This window comes from Buceros rhinoceros, unplaced genomic scaffold (genome assembly GCF_000710305.1).
Source record: "Buceros rhinoceros silvestris isolate BGI_N320 unplaced genomic scaffold, ASM71030v1 scaffold40539, whole genome shotgun sequence".
Taxonomy (NCBI): domain Eukaryota; kingdom Metazoa; phylum Chordata; class Aves; order Bucerotiformes; family Bucerotidae; genus Buceros; species Buceros rhinoceros.
In genome coordinates, this window is record NW_010431701.1 from 1 (window position 1) to 25,324 (window position 25,324).

At 38.6% G+C, this 25,324-nt stretch overlaps 1 protein-coding gene across 1 annotated transcript in view; it reads right to left on the reverse strand.

The window, feature by feature from the left end:
• Window positions 1-3,195: 3,195 nt before the first annotated feature.
• Window positions 3,196-25,324, reverse strand: part of LOC104499928 (rho GTPase-activating protein 12-like) — a gene marked incomplete at its 3' end in the record, with an annotated part of 25,610 nt that continues 3,481 nt past the window's right edge. The window contains exon 2 of the mRNA XM_010143507.1: window positions 3,196-3,492. Coding sequence (XP_010141809.1) covers window positions 3,196-3,492 — 297 coding nt within the window. The remainder of the gene's footprint in view (window positions 3,493-25,324) is intronic.

Below are 25,324 nucleotides of genomic sequence, written 5' to 3' on the forward strand. Positions count from 1 at the left end.
CCGCCCCCCGGTGTGGTGAGCCATTGTGGGGTCGAGTTTGTAAGTGGAGGATCGTCCCAATTGGGAGAGTTTATATGTAACTGTACACTTTTATTTATTCTCCCTTCTATCTCTTTCTCTCCCTTTCCCAGTCCGGTCTAACTTCAAGGGTGTCTGCATTATTAAACTTTTCTGTTCCTATCGCTCATATATGTAGCCTGTGTGTTATCATTTTCCTTAGCCCGACTGAAGCCTTAATGATGCTCGTTAATGGCTTATCAGCACATTAACAAGCATCAACAGTTTTCTGTGTGTGCTTTGGCAGGTTTCCACAGCCAACACACACTATCTCGTCGCATTTCCTTTCGGTGGGAAAGCAGCGCCCCTTTTCAAACCGCGACACTCAAGCATCATGAATAAAGAGAAGAACTGAGCAGAAAAAATTTATGGGCAACAAAGAAGAAATATTTTAAAATCAAGCTTTCTGAACATGCAACCATGTGGTGAAGTCGTGGTACAGAGGTATGAGTTAAGAGTCAAGGGTGCATTTGCAGACAGAGAGGGAGAAAGAATTATTGCAAGTCCTTCCATGAAAAGAAGGAAGAATTACGACAAAAGAAAACCAGTTACACTTAGTCTAAGGAGAGTTACTACTCAAAAAAGCAATCAACTTATCCAGACTAAGAATAGTCTTATCCAGCAAAAGGACAGTCAGTGAGAAATAACAGACCATTGTCAGAGATATCAAAAGTGACAGCCACAAACATTTCACCAGTTTACCTTTGCTGTCACTAGCCTATGGCAAGGAAATTTCATAGAACCACAGAATCCTTTAGGTTAGAAAAGACACTTAATATCATTGATTAACCCAGCATTGCCAAGTCTACCACTAAACCATGTCACTAAGCACAACATCTACACATCTTGTAAATACCCCCAGGAATGGTGATCCAATCATTTCCCTGGGCAGCCTGTTCCAATGCTTCACAACCCTTTCAGTGAAGAAATTTTTCCTAATATCCAAAACCTACCATGGTGTAACTTGAGGACATTTTCTCTTGTCCTATCACTAGTGTCTCGGGAGAACAGACTGACCCCCATCTTGCTACAACCTCCTTTCAGGTAGTTGTAGATAGTGGTACCATCTCCCCTCAGTCTCCTTTTCTCCAAGCTAAACAACCCCAGTTCCCTCAGCCGCTCATCACAGGACTTGCTCTCTAGACCCTTCACCAGCTTCATTGCTCTTCTTTGGACACCCCAGCACCTGATTGTCCTTCTCGTAGCGAGGGGCCCAAAACTGAACACAGTAACAAGATGTGGCCCCACCAGTGCCAAGTACAGGGGGCAATCACTTCCCTCCTCCTGCTGGCCACGCTATTGCTCATGCAAGCTGGGATGCTTATATCTTGGCCACTTGGGCACATGGCTAGCTCATCTTCAATATACTGTTGACCAACGCTCCAAGGTCCTTTTCCTCTGGGCAGCTTTCCAGACACTCTTCCCCAGGCCAATAGCGTTGCAGGGGGTTGTTGTGACCCAAGTGCAGTACCTAGCATTTGGCCTTGTTGAACCTCACACCACTGGCCTCAGTCCATCAATCCAGCCTGCCCAGATCCCTCTGTAAAGCCTCCTTACCCTCAAGCAGATCAACACTCCGACCCAATTTGGTGTTGTCTGCAAACTTGCTGAGGGTGCACTCGATCCCCTCATCCACACCATTGATAAAGATGTTAAAGAGAACAGACCCCAATAGTGAGCCCTGGGGAACACCAAGGGTGACCTGTCACCAGCTGGCTTGGACTCCATTTACCACCAGAGTCTTTGGGCCTGGCCATGCAGCCAGTCTTTTATCCAGTGAGAAGTGCACCTAGGTGAGCCATGAGCAGGCAGTTTCTCCAGAAGAATGCTGTGAGAAATGGTGTGACAGGCTTTATTAAAGTCTAAGTAGACAACATGCACAGCCTTTCCCCCTTTGGCTCTTTAAATGCTTGTGGATATCACAGCTGCTCTGAATGCTATCACCAAAGGTAATGCAAGGTTTTGCAAAAGCAAAAAGGTTTGCGTAATGAAAAAAAGAATACCTTTATGGCTTGAATGTAATCTAGTCAAGAGCTCCTACAGCTAATTGTCATAAACTGGCCTGGATTTTCTCCCCCCATAAGCATTCGCTACCCTTAAGACCTAGACACTTGGCTAGGAGGAGCTTCCAGCACAGTAATTTCAATGTTCTCATCTTCTGATCAATAGAGTATCATTCACAGAATGAAGAAAATTATTTTCTCAAAGTTAACAGTTTGGTAACAAAATATTGCTCTTTTAAAACTGCCCTTTCTTCTACTTTGTTCTACAGCTATCCAAGGCAGAAATCACTGACAAGCGTGTAAAATCAAACCTCCTAAGCAAAATGGTTAAATAAAATGCTGCAACCAGTTACCCAGCTAAACTTGGCTTTTTTATATTCACAGATTATTCCATCTCTAAGAATTCATTAATTGAAGTTTTCAGTTTGAACAGTCACATATGCCCCTTTTTAAAAAAAAAAAGCATAATATAATATATACAATTATTAATAGTATGTATAAATCAAAGTACAAAAATAAAAAATCAATATTTTTCATTTGACACTTCAATTATGTCAGTATTTTTGATGTGAGTGGAAAGTGCTGTGGAACTCTGGAATTCTCTATATCCATCTTAATTCCTCTCTACAAAAGTATTTTCCTCTGTAAGAAAAATATTTCTATTTAAATTTACTGCCACAGCATTAACCAAGCAGTAACAAACACCTGTATGCACCTGCTTTTGCTTTACTGTGTATTTAAGTGACAGTGATAAAAATAAGTAATTCCCCATGCCTCTTCCAATATATTCCTATAAATCCTGTTCCTAGAAGCACTGCCACACTCGCCCTCTCCCCTCATCCTTCTCCCCCAGGTAGGTGACAATACACTGGGAAAGAGAACACACTCCACATCAGAGAAGTTACCATGCCTGTCTCATTCTGTTGTCATTTACAGTCCTATAAATATTCAAATTTCAAAATGTCTCAGATTTCCTTTACCTTTAAAAGGAAAGCTGCAAAAGCGATCAAAGAACTAAATTGTTTACTACTTCATACCAAGACAGATGACCAAAAAGACAAAAGACGACACTCCTTGACACCTCAAAATTAATCAAGATTAAATTCCACAGCAAAACAGCATTCATATGCATTACAATCTCATTGCTTGTGATCTCAGAAGGAACTACCTCATGATCTGCATGGCTCTGGGAATCCCCTTTATTAATGCTTGCATCTCGGGTCCAACGTGGAGGTTTCCAGGTTCGTTCCTGTGATCCTCTGTTGTAGTAATAACAGCGTCCTGTCATATCTTTATGGGTTTCCCATTCCCCATTTATTTGGACTGGAGCACTTGTAGGTAGTGGAGGAAGTGCAGACTGAGATATTTTCAGTTCTTGTAAATTAGCATAAACTGGTGAATCAGGCCTCCCTTGGCTTGGTGGGGTAGTTGGCTATTAGAGAGAAGAAATGTATTGTTAAAGAGCAAATGAATTTTAGAATGCTCCCTCACAATTCAGAATACGATACAGTAGCACAAGAACCTACAAATTCCCTTTTTTATTGTTAAGTACAACAGCTCAAAGGACAGCCACAAGATGCTGGGGCATGAAAACATTAGATTGTTAACTATACGGTAGATATCACAAGCTATATTTATTTAATACTGAAACAATTTTTCAGCTTTTCTCCAGATGACAGCTGATAATTATGCCTTACAGAGGATTTGAAATACACTGGAATCACAATCAGAATAATTACACACTTGCCTTTTTGAAAAACTTCTGCTTTAAAGTTCAAGTATTGCTCAGGAACTGTAAGTAACGTGACCTCGTTCAAGACAAAACATAAAGTTTCTGAGATGCTGCTTGTTAGGCAAAGATAGTTCCCTAACCTCTCCCCCTCACTGCTAATACAGATGATGATGAACATAAAACAGCACTTCTGTCTTCTCAGCAAAACCGAAACAGACAGTTCAGTTAAATGTTGTGACTAAAAGTCTGGAAAGCACCTAGACATTTCAGCTGTAAGCCTTTCTAAACAGAGATTTATTTTAAAAAAATTTAGGCAGTATCACCAAGAGTTCTGATTACCATGATCATCTTATAGAAATTAAGTGTATCTTCTTATCCATCTAATTTTATTCATACACATGCACACAAGTAGAGCAAAAATATCTACATGAAAACAAAATACTAATGACAATTTCTCATTAATAAATAGTTTGTTAACATGAAGGCCAGCAGAAAGCATGGTTAAAAGTGGCACTTACTGAAGCGTTTAAGAAAGAAATACACTTTCAGATGTTCAATTTTTATAGCATTAAACAAGTACATAAAACACACCACGCAGAATATAAGAACATGTGTTTTCACGAGAGCTGTGATTATGAGACTATGAAAGCAGCTTGTTACTAAACCAAACTGAATGTTTTCCTGGTAATACACTGCCATCTCTTTAATTGAAAGCATGTTATTTAGGCACTCTAAAGGAAGGAACTATATAATTTATACTATCCCTTCCCCGTGTTTGGTTTTAATTCCGAAGCTTTGCTGCAGGCAAGTCCTTACACTTCCTGTTGCATCTTTCACAGGAAAAAATAACATACTGCTTTACATAAAAGATCTTTTATAATGACTAAAATCATAAGCCGCTAATCTAGGCCACATCTAATCATAAATTAGCGGAGTTTGCTCAGGCAAGACAGCATATCACGCCACACAATCAGATATAAACTGATTGCACAATAGCTAGAACCAAATATGGGCCATATCCACAACCAAATGGGGAAACAGCTAGAGAGGAACTTAATGAGATTAAAACAGGCACAGACTTGTTTTGTGTGCTTTTAAAAGAGAAAACACAGCTTACTAGATATAGCAAGTACAGTATGTTTAAGGCAAACTAGTGCAGGGGGGAGTGAAATTGCAGCACTGGCAAAATCAGAGAGCCTAAACCAATTAGAATACCCCTCTACCTAAATTCAAAAGAAAAAACCTGTTACAAAACTTGATGCTATTCAAATCCCTTTCCATCCCCCCCGTGTCTTCTCCATCTACCCACTTTCTTTCTTTTTCTTTTTTTTTTTTTGTGGTGGGTATATTGGCTGCCTTTGGTGGAGTTGCTCAAGAGAACTAACAGCATAACAAATGCTACTATGAACAAAGCATCACTCCGCTGTTTTCAGGGATAAACCTCAATTCCCTGGGATGCTGGGAGAGCAACCCTGTGGTCTCCTCATTCAAGGGTGCAGTTTCTGCATGCATTTTCCAATCAGCCTTCAGAGCTGCATTTCCCTCATCCTGCCACTAAACCACCAGGTTTGTCATTTGAAGCAACAACATACACCTGCACCGCAGAATGTACAAACCTTCAGGTTCTTCTGTTTCAAGGAAGTGACAAAAGCAGCAGCATCAAGCACCCTGGCTGCTGTGGCAGGAGACCGGGGGCTTGCACAATACTTGCAACCTTCTAAAATCGCTCTTCCACACCAGACAATAAGGCGGCTTCGTGTCTGGCCTGCATCTGCCAGTTGCTTTTATGTTTTAGTTAAGACAATGAAACGCCATTACTAAAAGAACAGTTCTGTATATTAATAAAAGTGTTTTCCAAACAGAAAGCCTATGACACAGAATGCTTGACAGAGTTTTTAGAACATTTTCTCAGGCAACACATAGGAGTACAGCTCAGAGGTTTCACATGGAGGTTTTCAACAGTTTCAACGCTATAACTAGAACAACTCCAGATAAAACTGCTAAGCCCATACTGGAAGCTCACAGCCAACGTACAGCCACATAACTCAGGCAGCAGCACAATAGTTAAATTTAAAACAGTTACACGATATGAAAGTGTAATGATGGGTTTTCTTCTGAATGCTTAGTACTTCCAAATTCAATACACAATTTCTGGTTTTCAGTGAAAAGCCAGAATTGTTGTCCCGAGCAACAAACAAGACAGCTAACTGTCCTGCCAACCAAACCCCAAGCTACTTTCATTCCCTGCTGCTCTCCCATCTGACAGATTTTTCAGGGAGAATTGCAAGCCTTTTGAAACACACCTGTAAGTTACTGCTTTTGGCAAAGCAGGAAAAAATGCAAAACCATCAGTCTAACTAAAAGACACAACTTAGCTCATAATAACGTCTTTGAGGGATACAAACTTCTACCAGGAACTTTTTAAAATAACCACATCACATACAATAGTACTTCCTCATACTTCAAGCCACGCAATGAGGTGTGTTGCATCTACAACAATGCTCAATTCAACTGCACCCAACCTTATCGACCCTAGTGTTGTGAAGAAATTATCGTTTATTGAGAAGGGAAACAGTTTTCAGAAAGCTCAAAGTTTCCCGAAATTAACTTCGGTGTACTTTCTACAGCAGTGCTGGCAGGAAGGTCAACGCTCTTCCCCCACCCACAACTTGGGAAGCAGAGTCCTGCAGAGGCAGGTCCCACTAGATGTCCCTGTAGAGCACCCAGGCCCCGCATCACCTCGCCGTTTCATTTCAGGTGACTGCTTTAAATTAAAGTGCGTTCTTTAAAAACTTTTAACAGTTTCAAGCCAAAAAGCATATTAATCTGTTTTCCTTAGATCTACCAAGCTCTTCCTCATTACCAATATATAAATCCAAACAGATAAAGCATTACCTAGATCAAAATAATTTCTGACCATTTCCATGGCTGTTTTCCCAAAAATCAGACATATGCAGTTAAGGGAAACGAAAATATATATTAAACACTAAACAGTTCTGTATGTACAGGAGGACTTCCAGGATAGAACTTCATTCCCTGAGCTTCATTTCTGCACTAACAAGCTCTGAATGCTCGTAAACATGAAAATAAATGTACCAAAAGAGACTCCTTGTCTTCTTGCTATCAGGATCTCAAGAACTCGTCCTTCAACATGCCCATGAACGCACACACAAAACGCCATATACTCAAAACATTTCAACATTTATTTGGTATTTGATATGGATTTTAGACTTTTTCATGTTGCTTTCTCCTGCTAAGAACAGTGAAGGACTCTTGCTAGAAAAGTGATAAGAAAAATTAGAAAACAGAAAGACTTGAATGAAAATTGTATAGCACATTAAGCACCATGATAACATTATGAACGTAACGACCTCTGCCTGAGCTCGGTAATGCTGTGTATTTCAATACTTTGGAAATCTGCAGTATTTAAGTTCAGTCTCTCAGAAAAGCCTGCTAGCACTAAATCCTTGCAAACAGAAAAGGCAAAGAGTTTCTCATGCAGGCAGGACAAAGTTTCCAGGATCAACACAACATTCTTCAAATAGGGACTGGACACACAGCTTTTTCAGAACACAGTTTTTACAGTGACACAGTAGGAAGCAGATACGTGCTTTTAAATAAAACAACCTGTTAATCATTCATGAATGAACAGTCAACATTTTCAACAAAGGCCACAGATATGCTATCAGGCCTCCGAACGCTTGAACTCAGTGTAATGAAAAGCAAACTTACTATCCTTCACAAGGTACTTTTTATTACCAAAATGCATATCAGCTTCTCAAAAAGTACCTTACATTTTAATGTTACCTTATACAAATGGCTTTTTTCAGACAGCGATATTTGTTTAAGCATTCAAAATTAAAGCAAATATTTTTTTAAAGTTCAGTGTACTCCAGCAGGGTAAGACTGCAGTTCTGGTAGAAATGAGAACTACAGATCTCGTCCCCATTCACCAACAAAAACGTTTTTAGTTTACTTTCATGCAATGAGAACACACTGCATCAAGTATGCTAGCAATTTAAAAACAGAAAACAAAGTTTCCTTGAAACTGGCAATTACTTTTTTCTTTCACAGCTCTTACATCCAGGACAAAAACTTTTCTAGAAAGTAACAACTGCTTAAAGAACAACTGCAATAGTAGCAACGGTATCCTGCAACACATGACCTATCATACATGATTTCCCCTCCTTTACAAATAAATTGCTTAGCTGTCATGCAGCTTTTGATAGTGTAATGAACTTAAAATTAATTTTTTCCATTTCAGTAGTAGCATTCAGATTGCTGAAACTAGCTGCTAAAAAAGAAAAAAATACAAAGGCACATCTCAATACTCTTCATGAAGTTATGACGTTAAAAGCAAGATTGTCATATTCATGCAAAACAACAGCAATATACTGAAGGAAAATGAGAGAATGCTGCTCTTTGCAGCAGCAAACCAGAGAAAGGAGAACAAGTGCATCCCACAGCATCCCAAGGCAGGGAACGAAGCATCTCAGTTCCCTCAACAACCAAGCTTCTTGCCAAGAAATTGCCACTGTCCTTTTAAGAAGGCCTGGGACTTCAATACCAGCTTTATTCAACAGGAAAGATATAAAAGGAATCTCAAAAACTCTACAGTTTCATTTTCACAAAGTGACAGCTTCAACTGGAATAATTAGCTCATCTCCTTCTTCCTCTTTCTGCTCGTGGCTTATGGTTTAAAAAGGTGACAAGCCTGTTAAGAGCTGACTATAAATTTCGGACAAGCTATGGTTGTACAAGTATTATTTAACTGCATCAAAGTTCTCATGCTCAGCTGATTTGCCATTACAAAGTAGTAAGAAAAAATAAATGACAATGTAATGCAGAACTAAAATCATCCCCCACAAATCATTCAAGTATCTGCCTACTAAAAGGCCACTCAACAGTTAAATGTTTAAAATGTCCCATTTAAAAATTAAGCAGATACATCCAAAATAATTTTTTTAAATGGCTAGACATTGGAAACACTATCATATCGGAAACACTAAAATTAAGCATCTGGTTTATTTCTGCTGGTTCTATCTTTTGGTCAGTTTTGTATTTTACTTACACTGAATTACAGGCTGAGTTATTTTCTTCTATTTCTGCAGATATTTACATACAATGCTTTTTAATACGAATGCATTCATCAATATTTTGCTTTATGAGAGTGGATTATGAAATAAAGAGACACCCCCAGATCATCCATCATAAGTGACCAAACAAAGAAAATTGATGGAAATACTTTGTTTTCCTGTGTACTCCACAGATTTCTAAGTCAAATTTCTCTAGTGTTTATTGACCATTTCAGTGAGAAAAACTATTACATAGGAACTTCGGAAGTTTATAGCAATAAAAGAAAGTATATTACTGATCAAAGGACTGCAACAGTGATGTCAAATATTTTAAAAATGGAAATAAGATCTTACAATGGAATCCTTTGTAAAACATGCACAAAGATGACAGTGTTTACTGTACTTGTACTTTGCCAGTCACACAATCTAGCTTCTCCCTTCCATAAAAAAGCTTTTGTCCAAAGACATCAACAAAGCTGCTTTTCCTATAGCAGAAAATTTAAACACCATACGAAACACTTTACTTCATACATGCTTACATAGCAAGCTCACCCCAGTTAGAAAGAGGTTGCCAAATTTAACAATGTTGAAGAGTCAGCCAGTAAATTTCCTTCACCTTTTTTTTTTATCCTGTCCACTCCACCATATAAAACGGTGATGCTTTCAGACATAATGCAGTATCTGTAACCTATTTCAGAAATTCAGCTAACATCCTGAACAACCTGGAGATGTAGTAAATTTACACATTTATTTTTCCTCCACCTTCATGGAAGTGGTATCAAGTTGGTTCTGTAATATGGATGTTTCGACAATACTAGTGAAAATACCAGATTATTCCATGTTTTAGTTTAACTGCTGTCAATTCTTGTCCTCTGGGGAACCCACAATATGTGTTTGAATGCAGATTTGTGAAGAAAAAAAACACTGGGTATAATTTGTGATGTGTCGCAATGGTTATTTTCTATAAAAACTAAGACAGCACACTAAGAAAACACCAGGAAAACCTAACTTGCTTTCTCCAGGGGAAAACTGTTCTGGAAGATGCCAACAGCCACTGTTTTTCAGAAGGGCAGCATCACAAGAGCACAACAAGTCCTTTAGTTTTATATAAGTGTTACAGCAGAATAATCTCAAAAGTTTCAGGAGTACTGAAGAGCCCTCACTTAAGCCATTTATTGTTTTAACTGATTTAATGTACAGCCGTACATCTCATTCGTCTCCCACAGGTCAAAGTATTTTTTAAGATAGTTTACTAACATCTTCATGGAACACTTCCGTGCTGTCGCCATTACAGTACTATAGCACATCTATAAACTTCACTCCTACAAAATATAATTGGGGGGTAGAAGAGTTATTTGAACTCATAATAGCTTAAAAGTCAAGAAAACCTTTCCATCAGTTAAAGTCACCTCAAACTGAATAGCAATTTTTTTCCTACACTTTACATTCTCAAAAGTAGAGATCCCACAGCATTTCAGTGTACTTTTGAGGGTCTAGTGCTTACAGAAAGCACTGTAAAGCCAGGCATGCATGAAAAGTGCAGGTGGGAAAGTAAATATCACCTGATAAGATTCTCAGGTTACTCAAAACTTACTGGAGTTGTATTACTGGGCAAGCCTAAAAGATAGCTTTGAGTACCATTTGATCAAACAGAATGAGATCTAACTACCACCATGCAAGTTACCAAAAACCTGTGACTCAGTAGAACAAAAATTGTAATATTCTACTATTTGAAAGAGAAGGAAAAAGCCAGCGTCATTAATAATTTCAGAACTATGTATGTATGTATTAGTGGCTCACTTCCCAAATATTAAGCGTTTTTTTAAAAAGAATAGATAAAAGAACAATTTGTAAGAGACAGTTCTAAAACACAGCAGTCATCAAATCTGTGTTCTGTCAGAAAGGGTATTTTATTCCAAACACTTGAGAAGAAAATGCAAAACACCCACACAATTTACAGCTGTTGTCCTTTTACTCTGCTGTAAAAGCAGATTTCACTTGTGTGAAACTCTGTTTCACTAAATGCTGCTTGCAGCAGCAAATTCTGCAAGCGTTTGTTATGCTAGTAGTTCTTTGTTAGGTGTTAGAATAATTTCAAAATATCTTCTTGAGCTCATGAACTGCCATGCTTTAAAGTTTTTAATTACATGGAGCTGCAGAACTCCACCAGCATTCAAAGAGTATGATCAATGCTAATGTATCAACACACTTACCAGAATACTGAAAATAGGTTATGGGAATAAATTAAAGTGGCAGACCCCTGAATAACATGGCTACCTGGCCTGGTAGTTACAGCATGAAATCTGATACTAGAATAATTCATACTGGCTTGCCTTAAACTTTAACAAGAATACATTCCATTGTGTGACCAGCAGGCTTTATCCTCTCCCAAACACCCAGGCAGCTGTACTTCACACAGTTTAATAGACAGCTGCCACCCTCCACATCTGTTTCTCAAAGCTCCTCCCGAGTTGATTACTTGCAGCTACTATTCCCAAGGTACTGCATTACTCATATGCCCCGAATCTCCATGGGCAGTTTCCTTGATTAGATTGTCACTCTGGGAATAAACAGACAGTCCCTTCAGAAAACAGCCACTGTGGCTATTTACTTCCATAAACATTGTATTAAAAACCTGAGAAACAAGTTTCAGTACTGCTTAATTGATACACTGAGAGCAACATCTCAAAAGTATATTCGAGGTATCTTGACTAGCTATACAATTTCAAAATATATGGTTTGCAGAAGCACATTTTGCATATTTTGATGCTAACTCCATACTTCTGCCCAAAGTCTAGAAAAACTACATGGCAAAACCTGTTCAGAGTAATTTATTCATACTCTAACATAAACCAGTCCTAGATTAGAGAAATCTAAATTTCAGGATGTAACTGTTCTTGAGTATGAACACAGAAAGTCCTGATTGTCTCCACATTTCCAATTTCAGACAAATTTTTCAACAATTATCCTTTATAACACATCAGAGTATCTACTGTTAAAAAAGAAAACATCTTTTTTTTTCTCTTTTACCTTTTGGAAAAACTGGTTTGCTCATCTTAGCAGAAAGGGAAGCCAAGAGAAAAGTAATTCACCATTTCAAATGAGTTAGTTACCCTAACTACCCATGCACACAAGCAAAGAATTTCCTTTGCGCAGAAAGGCAGAAGCCACACTGACACTTCTGCTTATACCAAAACTTCAGCAAATGCTTTTGCTAATCCAGTTCATGTCACCAAATTAATAAAGCACACAGTTCAAAGGACTCAACCAACAACTCAGTGTTTAGAAAACCATCACAAATTTACTTCAGAAAATAAAATACTACTGACGCAGTTTTAAGATATAGCTAAGCTGGTCTACTGGCCACCTGCTACCAAGGAGTGACCCCCATCTCTCTTCCCCTCTGCCCCCATATGCTGATGTGCCCCTGCAGCAAGATGGAATAAACTAGAATGGTAGTAAATTAATGCCACTGAGACTTTATAAACATTATCAACACCACAATCACCACTCCATATTTAGACCCTTTAGATGTTTGCAGATCACTGCCACGTCAGTCAGAGATGCCTTCGCAGTATCTGTCTTAGGAGACAGGAAAGCAGGACCTTCTCTTTCAGAACCTGCTGGCTCTTAAAGAGGTTTGGCTGTGTCATTACACCCCAAAGTTGGCCGGGAGACAGCATGACCTTCAAACATCCCAAACAGAACCGGTTATAGAGACAATAATTAGCAGGGAGTTGTTCATTTCTGCCAGAGATAGGGGGAAGGGGGAGCAGGGGGGGTGAAGCCAAACAACTGGCTAGATTAAAAGTTACTTGGGTATGAAGAGAAACGAGGTTCAAAGAATGAAGCCTTGCAACAACCTGATCAGGAAAATAGGGAAAGTTTCCTGAAGGTTTAAGCGTGGGTTAGTCATCAACTTAACAGGGCTTTTGGTATTCTTGCTTCTGTCCCTGTGCAGAGAGGAAGAACTACACTGGGGTACCTCTCCATTTTCATCACTCTCACAAGGCTTTGTATAGCTTTACACATTGGTAATCCTCACTCTGAAAGGCAGCACATTCACATCTGAAGTTAGAAACAAATCGACCAAGCTATTAAAATGTACAGGACAAGGCTGTTTTACTGTACAAGTACACACAACTGTAATGTTGGGCTTAAGTCCTTGTTTTTTCGTAAGAAAAGCAACAGCCTATAAGAATGGGAAATAGAGTACGAAAGTGATTGAAGCATTAAAGATCATACCTGAAGCAGAAAAGGCTTCATGCCACCAAAGGAAGAAGGAGCTCAAAGAAAGATTAACCTGAACAAGGACAGCTATTCCTGTCACCTTAGAATACAGAACACAGTACTAGTACAAATGATGAGAGAGAAATACAATTTTGTTCACCAGCTCAAGTCCTCCACTTGGAGTGAAAAAAAATTCTTTATAAAGTACTTTATATATGAAATGTAAAATAAAACATCTTCCTCACAGCCACTCAAGCCCTTCCAACTACAGGAAAAATGGTATCATACTGATGGCTGATGCACATACAAGATAAAACTTGTTAAACTTTAGTCATTATGACTATCTCACTCAACAGGTAAGCCAAGGTAACTGCAAAATAAAATACATCGGGTGTTGCGTCCACTACACTGAGTTGCCCACTCAACAGTGAGACATTACCGATTCTGGCAGTGCTGAAGGGCTGCTACCAGTCTGCATGGAAAGCACAAAAAAGCCTATAATTTTGCATCTAATATACTAACTTACAGAATTAAAAAGAAAAGAGATATTTTTGCCAAAGTTGTCATCAAATGAGATGGATTGGGCAATGCAGTGAGGAAAAGGACTATTATATAATTTTAGCCATGCTGGACTGTTCTGTCTGTCAATATTTATTTTGTTTTTCTTTAAGAAAAATAGGAATAGTGCATTGTTCAGAGTCCTTTCAGTCACTTCTTGTAAAACTGAAAAAAAACCCGTATCACTAATACTAATTTTTAGTAGAGAAACCTGGGTCAGGTATGGTGGGAATATTTGAATCAATTTAAGCAAGAAAAGATGCTGTACTTTCCTCTCCTCTGCAAAACCCCAGGGTACATCAATACTTAAAATAAGTACAACCCAGAAGAGTTATAAAACATTCAGCAACATACAAGTAAGGAAAGGGGAGATTTTCCCACCAACACCACAAAAAGCTGAGGACAATTTTCTTCAATCTGTAGCAAAACTGACACGTATAAAGCAAGTGTTTTCCATGGGATCTAGCAATGCTCCCGATTTCAGACACTCCCACAGATCTAAGAGATGAGTTTTGGAGAATCAAGCTTCTCAGATTTCAGAAAAATAAGGACGTGCCCCCATTCACTGAGTCACATTAACCCTGTAGTGGCTCCTGTCCTGTTCACTGAGGTGGTTAACCTGAAAAATTAGTAAGATGCAAAACAAAGCAGACAGGAAAATATACACAATGCTCTATTTTGTGGTATTAATACATAGATTTTTCAGAGCAGGTAAGCTCAACAATGGACAAATCCACTTCTTTGTTCAGAGATGATCACAAAGGCAGTGAAATCATCTCTACACTAAAAAGCTTTCCAGGACAGAATTTACATCACCCAAAACAGTATGTGCCAGACAACCAGAAATGCATGTGCTTCAATTATTCTTCCTTGGCTATGAATTATCACTTCACAGCCATTAGAAAGAGAGCTGGTAAGTCAATTTCAAGGTACAATTTGCAAAAGATAAAACCCCAAAAGTTGTGAGTTAGATGACAAACCCTACACATTTAAGGAAGAGCAGTTTTAGTGAGACCTGAGGCCTTTTTTCCCTATTTCACTTTTACAGCTGCAACACTGACAGGAAACTTCAAGTCACTTGTCTTTCCTGAAAAGTTGCAATTAAGCAAATTATGAAGCAAGCTGCATTTTGTAATACAAAATAGAGGTCTTGCAAACTAAGCGAACTGGGGTTTGGGGCTTTTGCTTGGCTTTTTTAAGCTTCCAAGTTAACTGCAGGGCAATCTAAACTTCAATATTTATCTGCTCAGAAGCAGTTTTTGCAATTCAAATATTATCTTAATCCTAAAGGATACATCTAAATTGTGGATTGTATGCTATAGTAATTGAGAAAGAACCTCAAAATAGCATCAGTGCATACAGGCTATAGTATGCCTATTGTATCTTAAATAGAAGAAAGGGACTAAGGCAGTGTCACATGGTCTAGAAATTTACTTCAAAAAAGTGTATGGCAGAATATTCAAACAACAACGAATGAGTTCCTAACAACAGGCTAAGCCTATCCCCAGATGTTTGGCACAGCCATTCACACTCAAAAGCCTGAGTATCTCCGCTCCTCTAACCACTTCCCTTAAACCTAACAGTTACAGGTACCACACAGAAAATTATCCTATGATGTTTGCTGGTATGCATTACAAAAGAGGTGCCAGAACAAGTTCTAATGGCCCTTTTATCTTCTACACAAACTACTAAGCAATTAGAATGAAAAAAAAAATTCCAAACCCTAGGAATTATGCCAAAGAAAGCAAATAAACAAAACACGAAGGATCTCCACTGCTAGTGGAGGCTCCAGGCTAGTATGACTACTGTTGAATAGGCAACCATACGTATTAGTGGTCCAGTACCACAGGAATTGAGAGATTACAGGCCCACTCCATAGAAAAGCTACCAATTTTAAATAGGAAATTAAGTGCTTTGAGAATAGCATCTCATCAAGCTTTCAGTAATCAAATTAAAATATATATTTTATTTTCTGACTCCTCAGATCTAATTAATAGGAAGCAGCTCCACATTAGTACTTCCAACTGTACACTGGTACAAAATCTGAAACGAAGGTTAAACAGCACAGCATGTCAGCCAAATTCCCCATAGCATAGTTCAGCATATTTTTTTTTAAGCATCCATTTTAGGAGGGTATATTAATATGAAAACATTTATAGATAGGACTGACAATTAATGTGGTCAACAGAAATATTTCCTCTGTTTCACTGTAACCTTTCCTACAAATTTCAATCAGACTATGAAGTCACTACAATTAGCCCTGACTGTGATATCTCTTAGTTCTTCGATAACTCAAAAACAGAAGAAAAAAAATTAGCCCAATACCTAACATTCGACATCTTAAATTGAAATTTTTCATTTAAAGGCTTGGAGATACCCGTTTTACCTAAAATGCTGTGTTTGCTATAGAAACCATTTGTGTAAGTAACAGAAAACAAAAAGTCTTACTGCAGCTTTCTGTGCCGATATCATTCTTTCAAACAAGCATCAACAACTCATCATAATTAGATGTTTAACAGAAATCCCCCTGCTTTTTGCAGCTCCTTCTCAAAGTTTTCATAGGAAGAAGGACCCCTTGTGAAGAGCTGAGACAAAGAGATATAGCCTGTCAGAAATGAGGGAAAGGGGGGATCGAGTATTTTGATATTTCAAGTACCAGCTCCATCTCCAAAGGCTTGCTGTCAGTTAGATCAATTCAGACAGGGTCTACTAAAGATGCACTGATCATAAAGATGGCATCTGGTCTTCCCACACATGGTACTACATTCAAACTAGAGCACTGCTGGATTAAGACTGTAAAAGCTTTTCTCAAAATCTGGCTCCAGGAGTTAGGCAAGACTCTTAGATGTAAGGGAGTAATGAGGGAGGAAGCAGCTATAAAGTGAACCAGACCCTACAAGAAAAATAAGAAGCTGCGTTCTTCTCAATGTCCCTGCCTACCATGCAGGCCCCCTGTGCAGCCTGTCCAGTACCAAGGTGAGAAGAGGAGAAACACAGTGACCCTTCCCACTTCTCCCATGTTTAGAAGACAAATTGAAAGTAAAACAAACTGACATAATAGAATTGGCTTTCTGCCATACGACAGCATTTTTCACTGCTGACAACTGACAATGAAAATTATCCCAATCCCTAGATACAAGAGATGTGTTCCAATTTATCAGAAAAACCAAGGAGTTACTAAACTGCCATACCAAAAAAGAAAAAAAATACTGCCTCTAAAGCAAAAGGCACAGAGGAAAAAGAAAAACTCAGATGCAGAATATTGCACTAACCCTCTCAGAAAATTACTGCTGATAGCCTGAGTGAAAGAGGCCACTCTAACACCCCACTACACTGCATATCCCAAATCACATCCTAAAATACTGGAGGTGGGGGATAATTAAAAAAAAAAAGCCAACAACAAAAGCAAACAAAAACCCCACACCCAAAACCCCAAACACTCACAAAAGTTGGTTGCTTGGGTTTTTCTGACTGATCTGCAAAGTATTCAGACAAATATAAAACTTTGCAAAATTAAGAGAATGTTAAAATGGACTAATTATACAGATGATTTCGTTGCCAGGAATCTTATTTTTTTTATAACACATTATAAATTCAAATTATGTCAAAAGTTTTCATGTAGGAAAACTTTCATTAGACAAATAGGTTACCAGCAGTTAGTACACAGGAATGCATTTACAGTACTCCTGATATACGGCGTGAGGGAGTGTAGAAAAGGCTGTCAAACTTCATTAAGAGAAATGTTGTGCTACTTAAAATTACTAATGCATTCCAGGGGTTTTTAACTATTCTATGCAATAAAGCAAACCTATTAGCCATACATTATAGCTGAGATGGCAGGAATAGTTTCATGCTGATTAAGCAACATGCTGCAAGTAGTGCCCTGCCGCTGGCGCAGCCCTCCCCCATGCTGCTGAATTATAATTCTGTGCTCAGCATTCAGCTGATCACTGGAGCCACCAGCTTTAGAGAACATTCTCATTGAAACTACAAGTATAATAAAGTATTGCAGCACCATCTGTCAAGCTACTGAAAAAAATTGCTTTTAAGGACATGTATGCACTAAAAATCTCTACGCTGAAGTATACAGGAAAGCTAAGTAAAATAAAGATCTTGAAAGGCTCTTCTTGAAAGCTGACAGAAAGCAGCTGTTCAGCTGCAGAAAACACAGGTTGAATGGTAGCTGAACTTTCTGTGAGTCTCCAAGAAAAATATATACTAGGGTACAGGCTGTGTTATTTTTCTGCCACAGACATCAGTAAATGATGCACCTTTAGATGCCTGTTGTATTTGTTTGATGATTTAGCTAAAGCAGAGTATTATACACATGTGACATTTAAAGTCTTACTATTTCTGGAAAAACAATACATTAGCCGTGAATACAGCAGACAGAGAAACAAGGTTTTCCTATGTTTAAATTACTGCATACAAGTTTTCACAAGGATAATTTGCCATTGATTTCTATGCCGTTTTCTAGAGATATTTCCTCTGAGTTTCTCTACAAAGGTGACTTATGGGCAACTGCAGGCAGCGTAGGAGCTCCAGGTTCCATGAGGGTCTGTAAAGTAACAGTGCTGCAAGAGAGCTGCCCAGAGAGCTTTCTGCAACACTGCTGTCAATAAGTACAGCTTATTCTGCTCGATGACTACTAAGACTTTGCTGATCAGCCACATCTAGTACAACAGCTATATTAAAACTACAAAGCTTATTGGGAAACTTTAAATACCTGAAAAGGCTTTAGGCTAACATTACTCCAAACGTCTTTGTCTTCCCCAGAGCAGCAACTGAGTATATAGGGTGACTAGTTCTACCTTCTAAATATCACTTACTGGAAGTATTAATAGCTGTGTTTTTTAGATTGCCATTGAAACGGGTGATCAGGGGATGGGCAAATAATCTGGTGTGGCAACAGAACAGCAATCATAACAAAATCTAAAACGAACTCTCAAGGTACGATGAGCCTTGCAGCCACCATTCCTCTCCGAGGAACGCAAGATGAGAGTTACAGGAAGATGTTAAACTGCTACACTCTACTAAGAACCTATGTGCATACTTCCCATTTTAGTATATAGAATCATCTGTATTGAACAGAAACGGAATTTTTATGCCACCCTTTCTTCAAGGCAGTTCAGAGCTTTTTACCATACTGGCATACTGTAACAAAGTGGCTCTACGAGCAGCAAGAAGTTACAAATATCAATTAAAAAATGGAATGGGACATTCACCAGCCTGCCTGAAGCAAAAAAAATTAAGGCAAAAAGTAAAAGAGAGAAAAAGTGTTTTGCATTAAAATGAACATATTTCTTTGTTTTCCAATATTTTATATGTGTTTTGTGTTTTAAACCCCCCTGCCTTCTGATTATGGCACTTATGGAAATGAAGTTCACAGCTTCACTAGAAAGCCATTTTAAAATTAAATTCCCATTACAAACTCGACTTTTAACAGGACCAGAACTGGCTGTTTATTTATTTGTCACCTCCACTATACACACTTACTCAGCTGTTTAGTTTGCATGCTAAAGTTTCCAACTAAACCATAAAATTCCCACATACATCAGCATCCTTCATTTATACTGGATGGGAAGGAAATATGAAGAATTAAGACAGAATGTCTTAATTTTGTCTAAAATCCTAAACTCAGATGACACTGCCTCCACAACATACTGCCTCCAGCACACAATCAAAATTTTTGAAGTTTTTTAGGGCTCCTTGAACTCCTCAGCCTCATGTGTTTTAATGACTTAAGACAAAGAACAACTACTATTACACCACATGTAACATCTTTTTCTAGTAATGAATGATAAAATACAAACCCAAGACTCATGCCAAACAAGATGTATACTCAACAGTTTAAGTCAAGACTTCAGTTAAAAATTCTGCCTTGAAAGATATAATAGGATGAACAAAATAAATGTTAAATCATTGATATAGTTTTATAAGAGTTATTTCACGATTTGAGCAAAGTAGGAGTATTTCCTTTAGCAACAGTTTAAGACACAATTGCAAAATCATTTTGGTTAGAAGATACCTTTTAAGATCATCAAGTCCAGCTGTTCACCCTGCACTGCCAGGGTGCCTAAACCATGTCCCTCATCACCACATCCACACATCTTTTAAACACTTCCAGGGATGGGGACCCCACCACCTCCCTGGGCAGCCTGTTCCAGTGCTTCACAACCCTCTCTGTAAAGAAATTTTTCACAATATCCCGGTGCAACTTCAGGCCATTTCCTCTCATCCTATCACTTGTACCTTGGGAGGACAGACCTCCCCACCTCACTACAACCTCCTTTCAGGTAATTGTAGAGAGTAGTAGAGTCTCCCCTCAGCCTCCTTTTCTCCAGGCTAAACATTCCCAGTTCCCTCAGCTCCTCCTCACAGGACTTGCTCTCTAGTCCCTTCCCAGCTTTGTTGCCCTTCTCTGAACCCGCTCCAGCACCTCAGTGTCTTTCTTGTAGTGAGGAGCCCAAAACTGGACACAGTATTCGAGACCACATTAAAAAAATCCTGTAAGTAATTATGCCATAATGTTTCTGGGAATTTTTTAATTCTCAACTTTTAACTGAGCTAGAATAAGCTGCTCTCACTAATTTTAACATCGTGATTCTGTTTTGCAAAAGTGCACCATATTGTAGGATGAATATTTTCAGAAATACATCCAACCTGCCATGTCTAACTTAAGTTACTGATTTTTTTAAGATCGCTTTTGAGGTTTTTTCCAATGCTAAAGGGAAGTACATAATTGTGCTGTTGAAGACTATCTCCAAATCACAGAAATACTCAGCAATAGGCTATACATACTGCTTACAGCAGAACTAAACATAGCAATAAAATTATGGGAATCCCAACCAGGCTGCATCTTTCCCCCCTCCCCACAACAACTTAAAAAAAAGACATATTTGTCCTTTGACTATTTATTAGTATGTTTATGTTTCTCTTACTTGCAGTTTGTTAGCACCCAGTTTCAGGGCAGAAAGCATGGAACACTCAGCCATGCATTTCTGCACTCTTTCTTCCCCTTTATTTTCCTTACACTAGCAAAAATTTCTTTCACTTTAAGAATTGCTATTTCTGCAATTCAGTATCCCAAGTAAGTAAGTATACTTCTGTCACTCTCATTTTGTTTCAACATTAAAACGGATGTTAAAATAAAGTAAGCCTGCAACTCCACTCTACATCAATAAAATCACAATATTAAAACAGCATTTTTTTTTCAGATGACTGTTAAAAGATTTAGTATTTGTGGAATTTTATTTACTTTACAACAATTCTCAGGCTGCACTCCAGCCCACATCCAATCACACCAAGGACAACAAAGAAGTCTAGTCCTCAGAGGTCAAATCAGTCTAACATAATACATGCTAAAACAAAGCAGCAGTGTTTGGACAGACAGTAAGGAGGCACTGTGAGAAGATGAAGCAAGAGCATGATAAGCATATGGAATTCCTGAGACCACCTATGGACACAGTATTTAAATACAGCCCTTCAAGCTATAGATAAAAATTTTCTTCAGAAAAATCAATGGCAAAGAAAGGAATGGTCAGTGTAACATCATCATACTCTGCAATGGTCTCTGTTTTAATAAAGAGCATGTCAAAGACATGCAGCAGCTGGAAAGCACTCTTAGAGCCCTCACAAATGTTGTACAGACTATCATCACACTATGTTTGGACAAAATCTGCTGAGGCTTTAGAGCTTTACAAAGCAAAGAAAGAATAATAAAAGAGTTTAGAGCTAGATTATAGCACTTAAGACTTGTTTTTTTCGTTTTCCACAAAAGGAAGGGGAAAAAAAGGGAAAAAAAATCAGGCACAAGCACATATCCAACTTCTGCTCAACTGATGGTTACAGTAGCAACTTACAAACTAGGAAAAAAACCAGAAAGGGCTGCAATGCAGTTTTCACACATACAGGTAACTGAAAAGTAAACAAGTGTAAAAGGAAGATTTACACATTGGTTCATCACAACTCACAACCTGCTGTAGGAACAAGTGCTTTCAACCTTGAAGACAAGGAACTGAGACAGGTCTCTCTCCTTGGGAAAAAAGCACAGAAGAATAACAAGGAAAAAAATCTCCCTGAAGTTTTACTTCCCTCACCCTAAATGTCCTCTTAGGCAGTCACATGAAGAACATAACCCTTCAGGGCTGTGTATGGCAAAGGCAAGAGGAAGGAGAAAGCAAGTAAAACTGAAGGCTGTAGCTTGTTACTGTGAAGGCTACAGCGGATGACTGATTAGGATCTGCCATGGGCACAAGCACGAGTGGCTGAGCTCAAGAGAGTGAACGTGATGAGCGAAGGGTTGGAAGAACAACATTGTGTGACAGCAGATCCATCGGCAGGGACACACTGCCTCTCCTCCAGAAGGTCAGGCTCTAGATCGCTGCCTAAAGCAAGGCAGGCACAGAGCTCAGCTGTGAAAAGCATGCTTGGGAGGAAGCAATGAAGTCCTCTGGCATAGCTTGCAGGCATGAAAGCTAAGGTGTAACACACATTACATTATCAAAAGCACAGGGCCTTAGGGTAGCATGAAGATGCCACTGAAAGTTAAGAGTGGAGCACCTGGGAGATGGCTCAAAGACAGCTGGGACAAAGGGACTTATTTGGAGGATTAAAAAAAGGATCATACTCCTGAGTACATCTCGTGAAGGTTTTGTGAGGGAGTTTAAACTTGGCGGTTGCACTGTATGAGGTGAAATTCAAAATCAAAGTGCAATCAAGGAACAGACAGCAGCTCCTGATTTTTTACATCTTTATATAGATAATCATATATAGAGAATATATATATACACACACATACACACTTATGCAGTTCCCTGGATCTAGAGTGCAATGCAGCCGTCTATTAGCTCTTTGAATTGGATGCAGATTAACCAGGAATCAATATGGAAAGTGCCAAGCGTGTTGACAGATCATCGGCAGGGGGTGGGAAAAGCATCTTTATTCAATTTCAAGAGGAAAGGCAGTCAAATCAAAGTCACTTAAGAACCTTATATTTAGTGTTACAACACTTTGCCACAGGATAAAGTTTCTTCTAAATACTTAAAGAACTAATGGTGATTATGCACAACACAGTATAAAGTTCCTGTCGTGGCATGAATCATTACTAACAATACCCTGGCAACCTATCAATCTGTCTAGAAAAGAAATGTCTATACAACACTATTAGGTATGTTGAACAACCAGTTAAGAGTCCAGAAAGTTTGTTAACAGTTATTTTTGGTTTTATCAGACATAATATTTTATTAGAATATTTCTTTACATCAGCACATTTGTTGCAGAAGTCCCATCAACCCAATGACACTAAAAAGGCAACCATGTCCTCCAAGCCAGCAGATTTGCAGACTTCACACTAGACTACTCATGAACATTCAAGATGCAATAAAGTATGGCCTTTGCCATACACGTATGGGCTACTGACATACTTGATCACATTACCGCTTAGGCCAACACCACTCCATCTCAGTACTGTACAGGCAATAAATATTTGTAGATCCAGGTGATGACTAGAGCAGCAAAGTAATTCAACTGAATAACCCACAAAAGGAAGAGAAAGATGGCAACTGCATATGCTATGCCCCACCAGAAAATATACACAAAACACTGCTCTTCAGTGCTGCATTTAAACAGAACACAGGATGGTTACCTAATTTGACTCAATGTTATGAACATCATCCAGAAGCCCCTGTGAAACCATTAAAAAGGGAAGCAATTAAAACTATGTTAATTAAATGCAAAACATAATACATAATTTCAGACAGTAGTAAAGTGTAATTCAAAACATTACATTATACGTGTCACTATGAATCTGCAAACACGCTCAGTTTCATTAAGAAAAAACTTGTATGTAGCATGCTTTCATCACACTGACTATTTATTCCTTGGGCAAATGAATGAAATAAACAACAGCATGAAGTTTCTTACAATAGAAGCAAATTAATTTTGGGCCCCAGAAAACCAGTAATAGCCATTTATTGTAGAGACTTAATGTCTGACCAACAAGGCAGTCTAACACTAATGACTTGTTACCAGTCATTCAACTAAGTGACAAAGACCTCCAGAAGATGCACACTTACACCTTCTACAGAAACACAAAAAATCGGTCTTCTCAGTTAAAAAAAGTTACAGCAATCCCACAGAAACTGCACAGGTAAGACAAGAACTCTCTGCAAGATCTTTACTACTCAGAATTAAAGCAAAACAGTCATCCTAGTGATAATCCCCTTTAGTGCTTCACAGTTTATGCAATAGTCAATTACTAAAGAGGATGAAAGACAGACCAATCTTTGCAAATAGGTCACTGTCTATATTTGAAATGATTAAAACCAGCCTGCTACTAGAGGTAACTTTTAATAAGCATAGAAAGTAACATTAAGACAGCGCATGTATTTTACTCTTTAATGTATTCTATGTCTCCTGCGACAGAAGAGGCGGTAATAGTCATTCGAAACAAAGTTATTCCACACAGGTTATCCATTAGCATTCCTAGAAGCAGATTTTCTGTCTGTAAGGATTTTATTTCAAAGTATCATTCTCATAAAGATAACACCTAATCATTCTTAACATGATCTCCAAACTTACCCGACCCTTTACTGATCTGCACACCTTGTCTCTCAAGACCTGTTAGTAGATTCTACCCCCAAACACTGCCTAAAGCTCCTTTTCAAGGCCACTTTTAATCTTCCACTTTTGCTTCAACTTTTCTTTCCTGTTTAGGCATGCCCGAACATGTAATTTTTTTTTTTTTCCTTCAAAACAATTACTCAGGGCCCTACTGTATACTGCTGGGACATCCCATCTGCTTCTTTCAAGTACTGTCCATCTTCTGCTACAGAATTCTCCTCTTCCAAAAGTTTGCTTTTTCCCCCATCCCTGGCCTCTCTGAGGAATATTTTCTGCCCTTCCTGTGGGACCAGTACATCAACTGACACCACTCTCCTAAAATGTTACTGAATTTCGTTGATTTTCACTGCTTCAAGCGCTACTACCATGTCAGTGATTCTTATGCCCAGCTGAGCACTCCTGAACCATTTCATTCAATTCCAATCCCACCTGTAGTTACCACCTCCGTGGGAAATTTAAATGTGATTAAACTAGAGCTTGTTTCCTCTCAAGCCCTACTTCCTCTAATTACCTCCAGCCTTCCTACAGTTCAAGGCCATGGACTAACATCTGATTCTTACAATGCCTTATACACTAGAGTTGCACCCAATAGTTGGAATTTCTTTGCGTAAGATGTCAAGAGTATTCACTACCCAGACCTGATCTTTCTCTTCACCAGATCATTTGCTTACATTTTCATTAGCAAATTCTTCTGCTCACACTGTTAGCTCTCTATCCGTCATTTCATGTAATAATTCAGCTGCTAAAAAAATCCTTCCTTTATGCAGTACTTTGGAGGCTCTGGATCTTCCAGCATTTCCACCAAGCCTGAGTTTGAGACTGTACAGCTGCAGAACCTGCACTTCATTACTGCAAAGCAGAAGGATAATCTTCAGAGAGTAATACAACCACCTCTTAGCAGAATCTTATAACAGAAGCATTCCTCTGCATTTTACATATTTGTACTCTGGATACTGAAAACACATTGAAGTTTGGACTAGAGCTGAATAATAACACCTCAAACTCCCTCTCCCCCAACCCCCCACCCCCAACTCCCCTGCCACAAA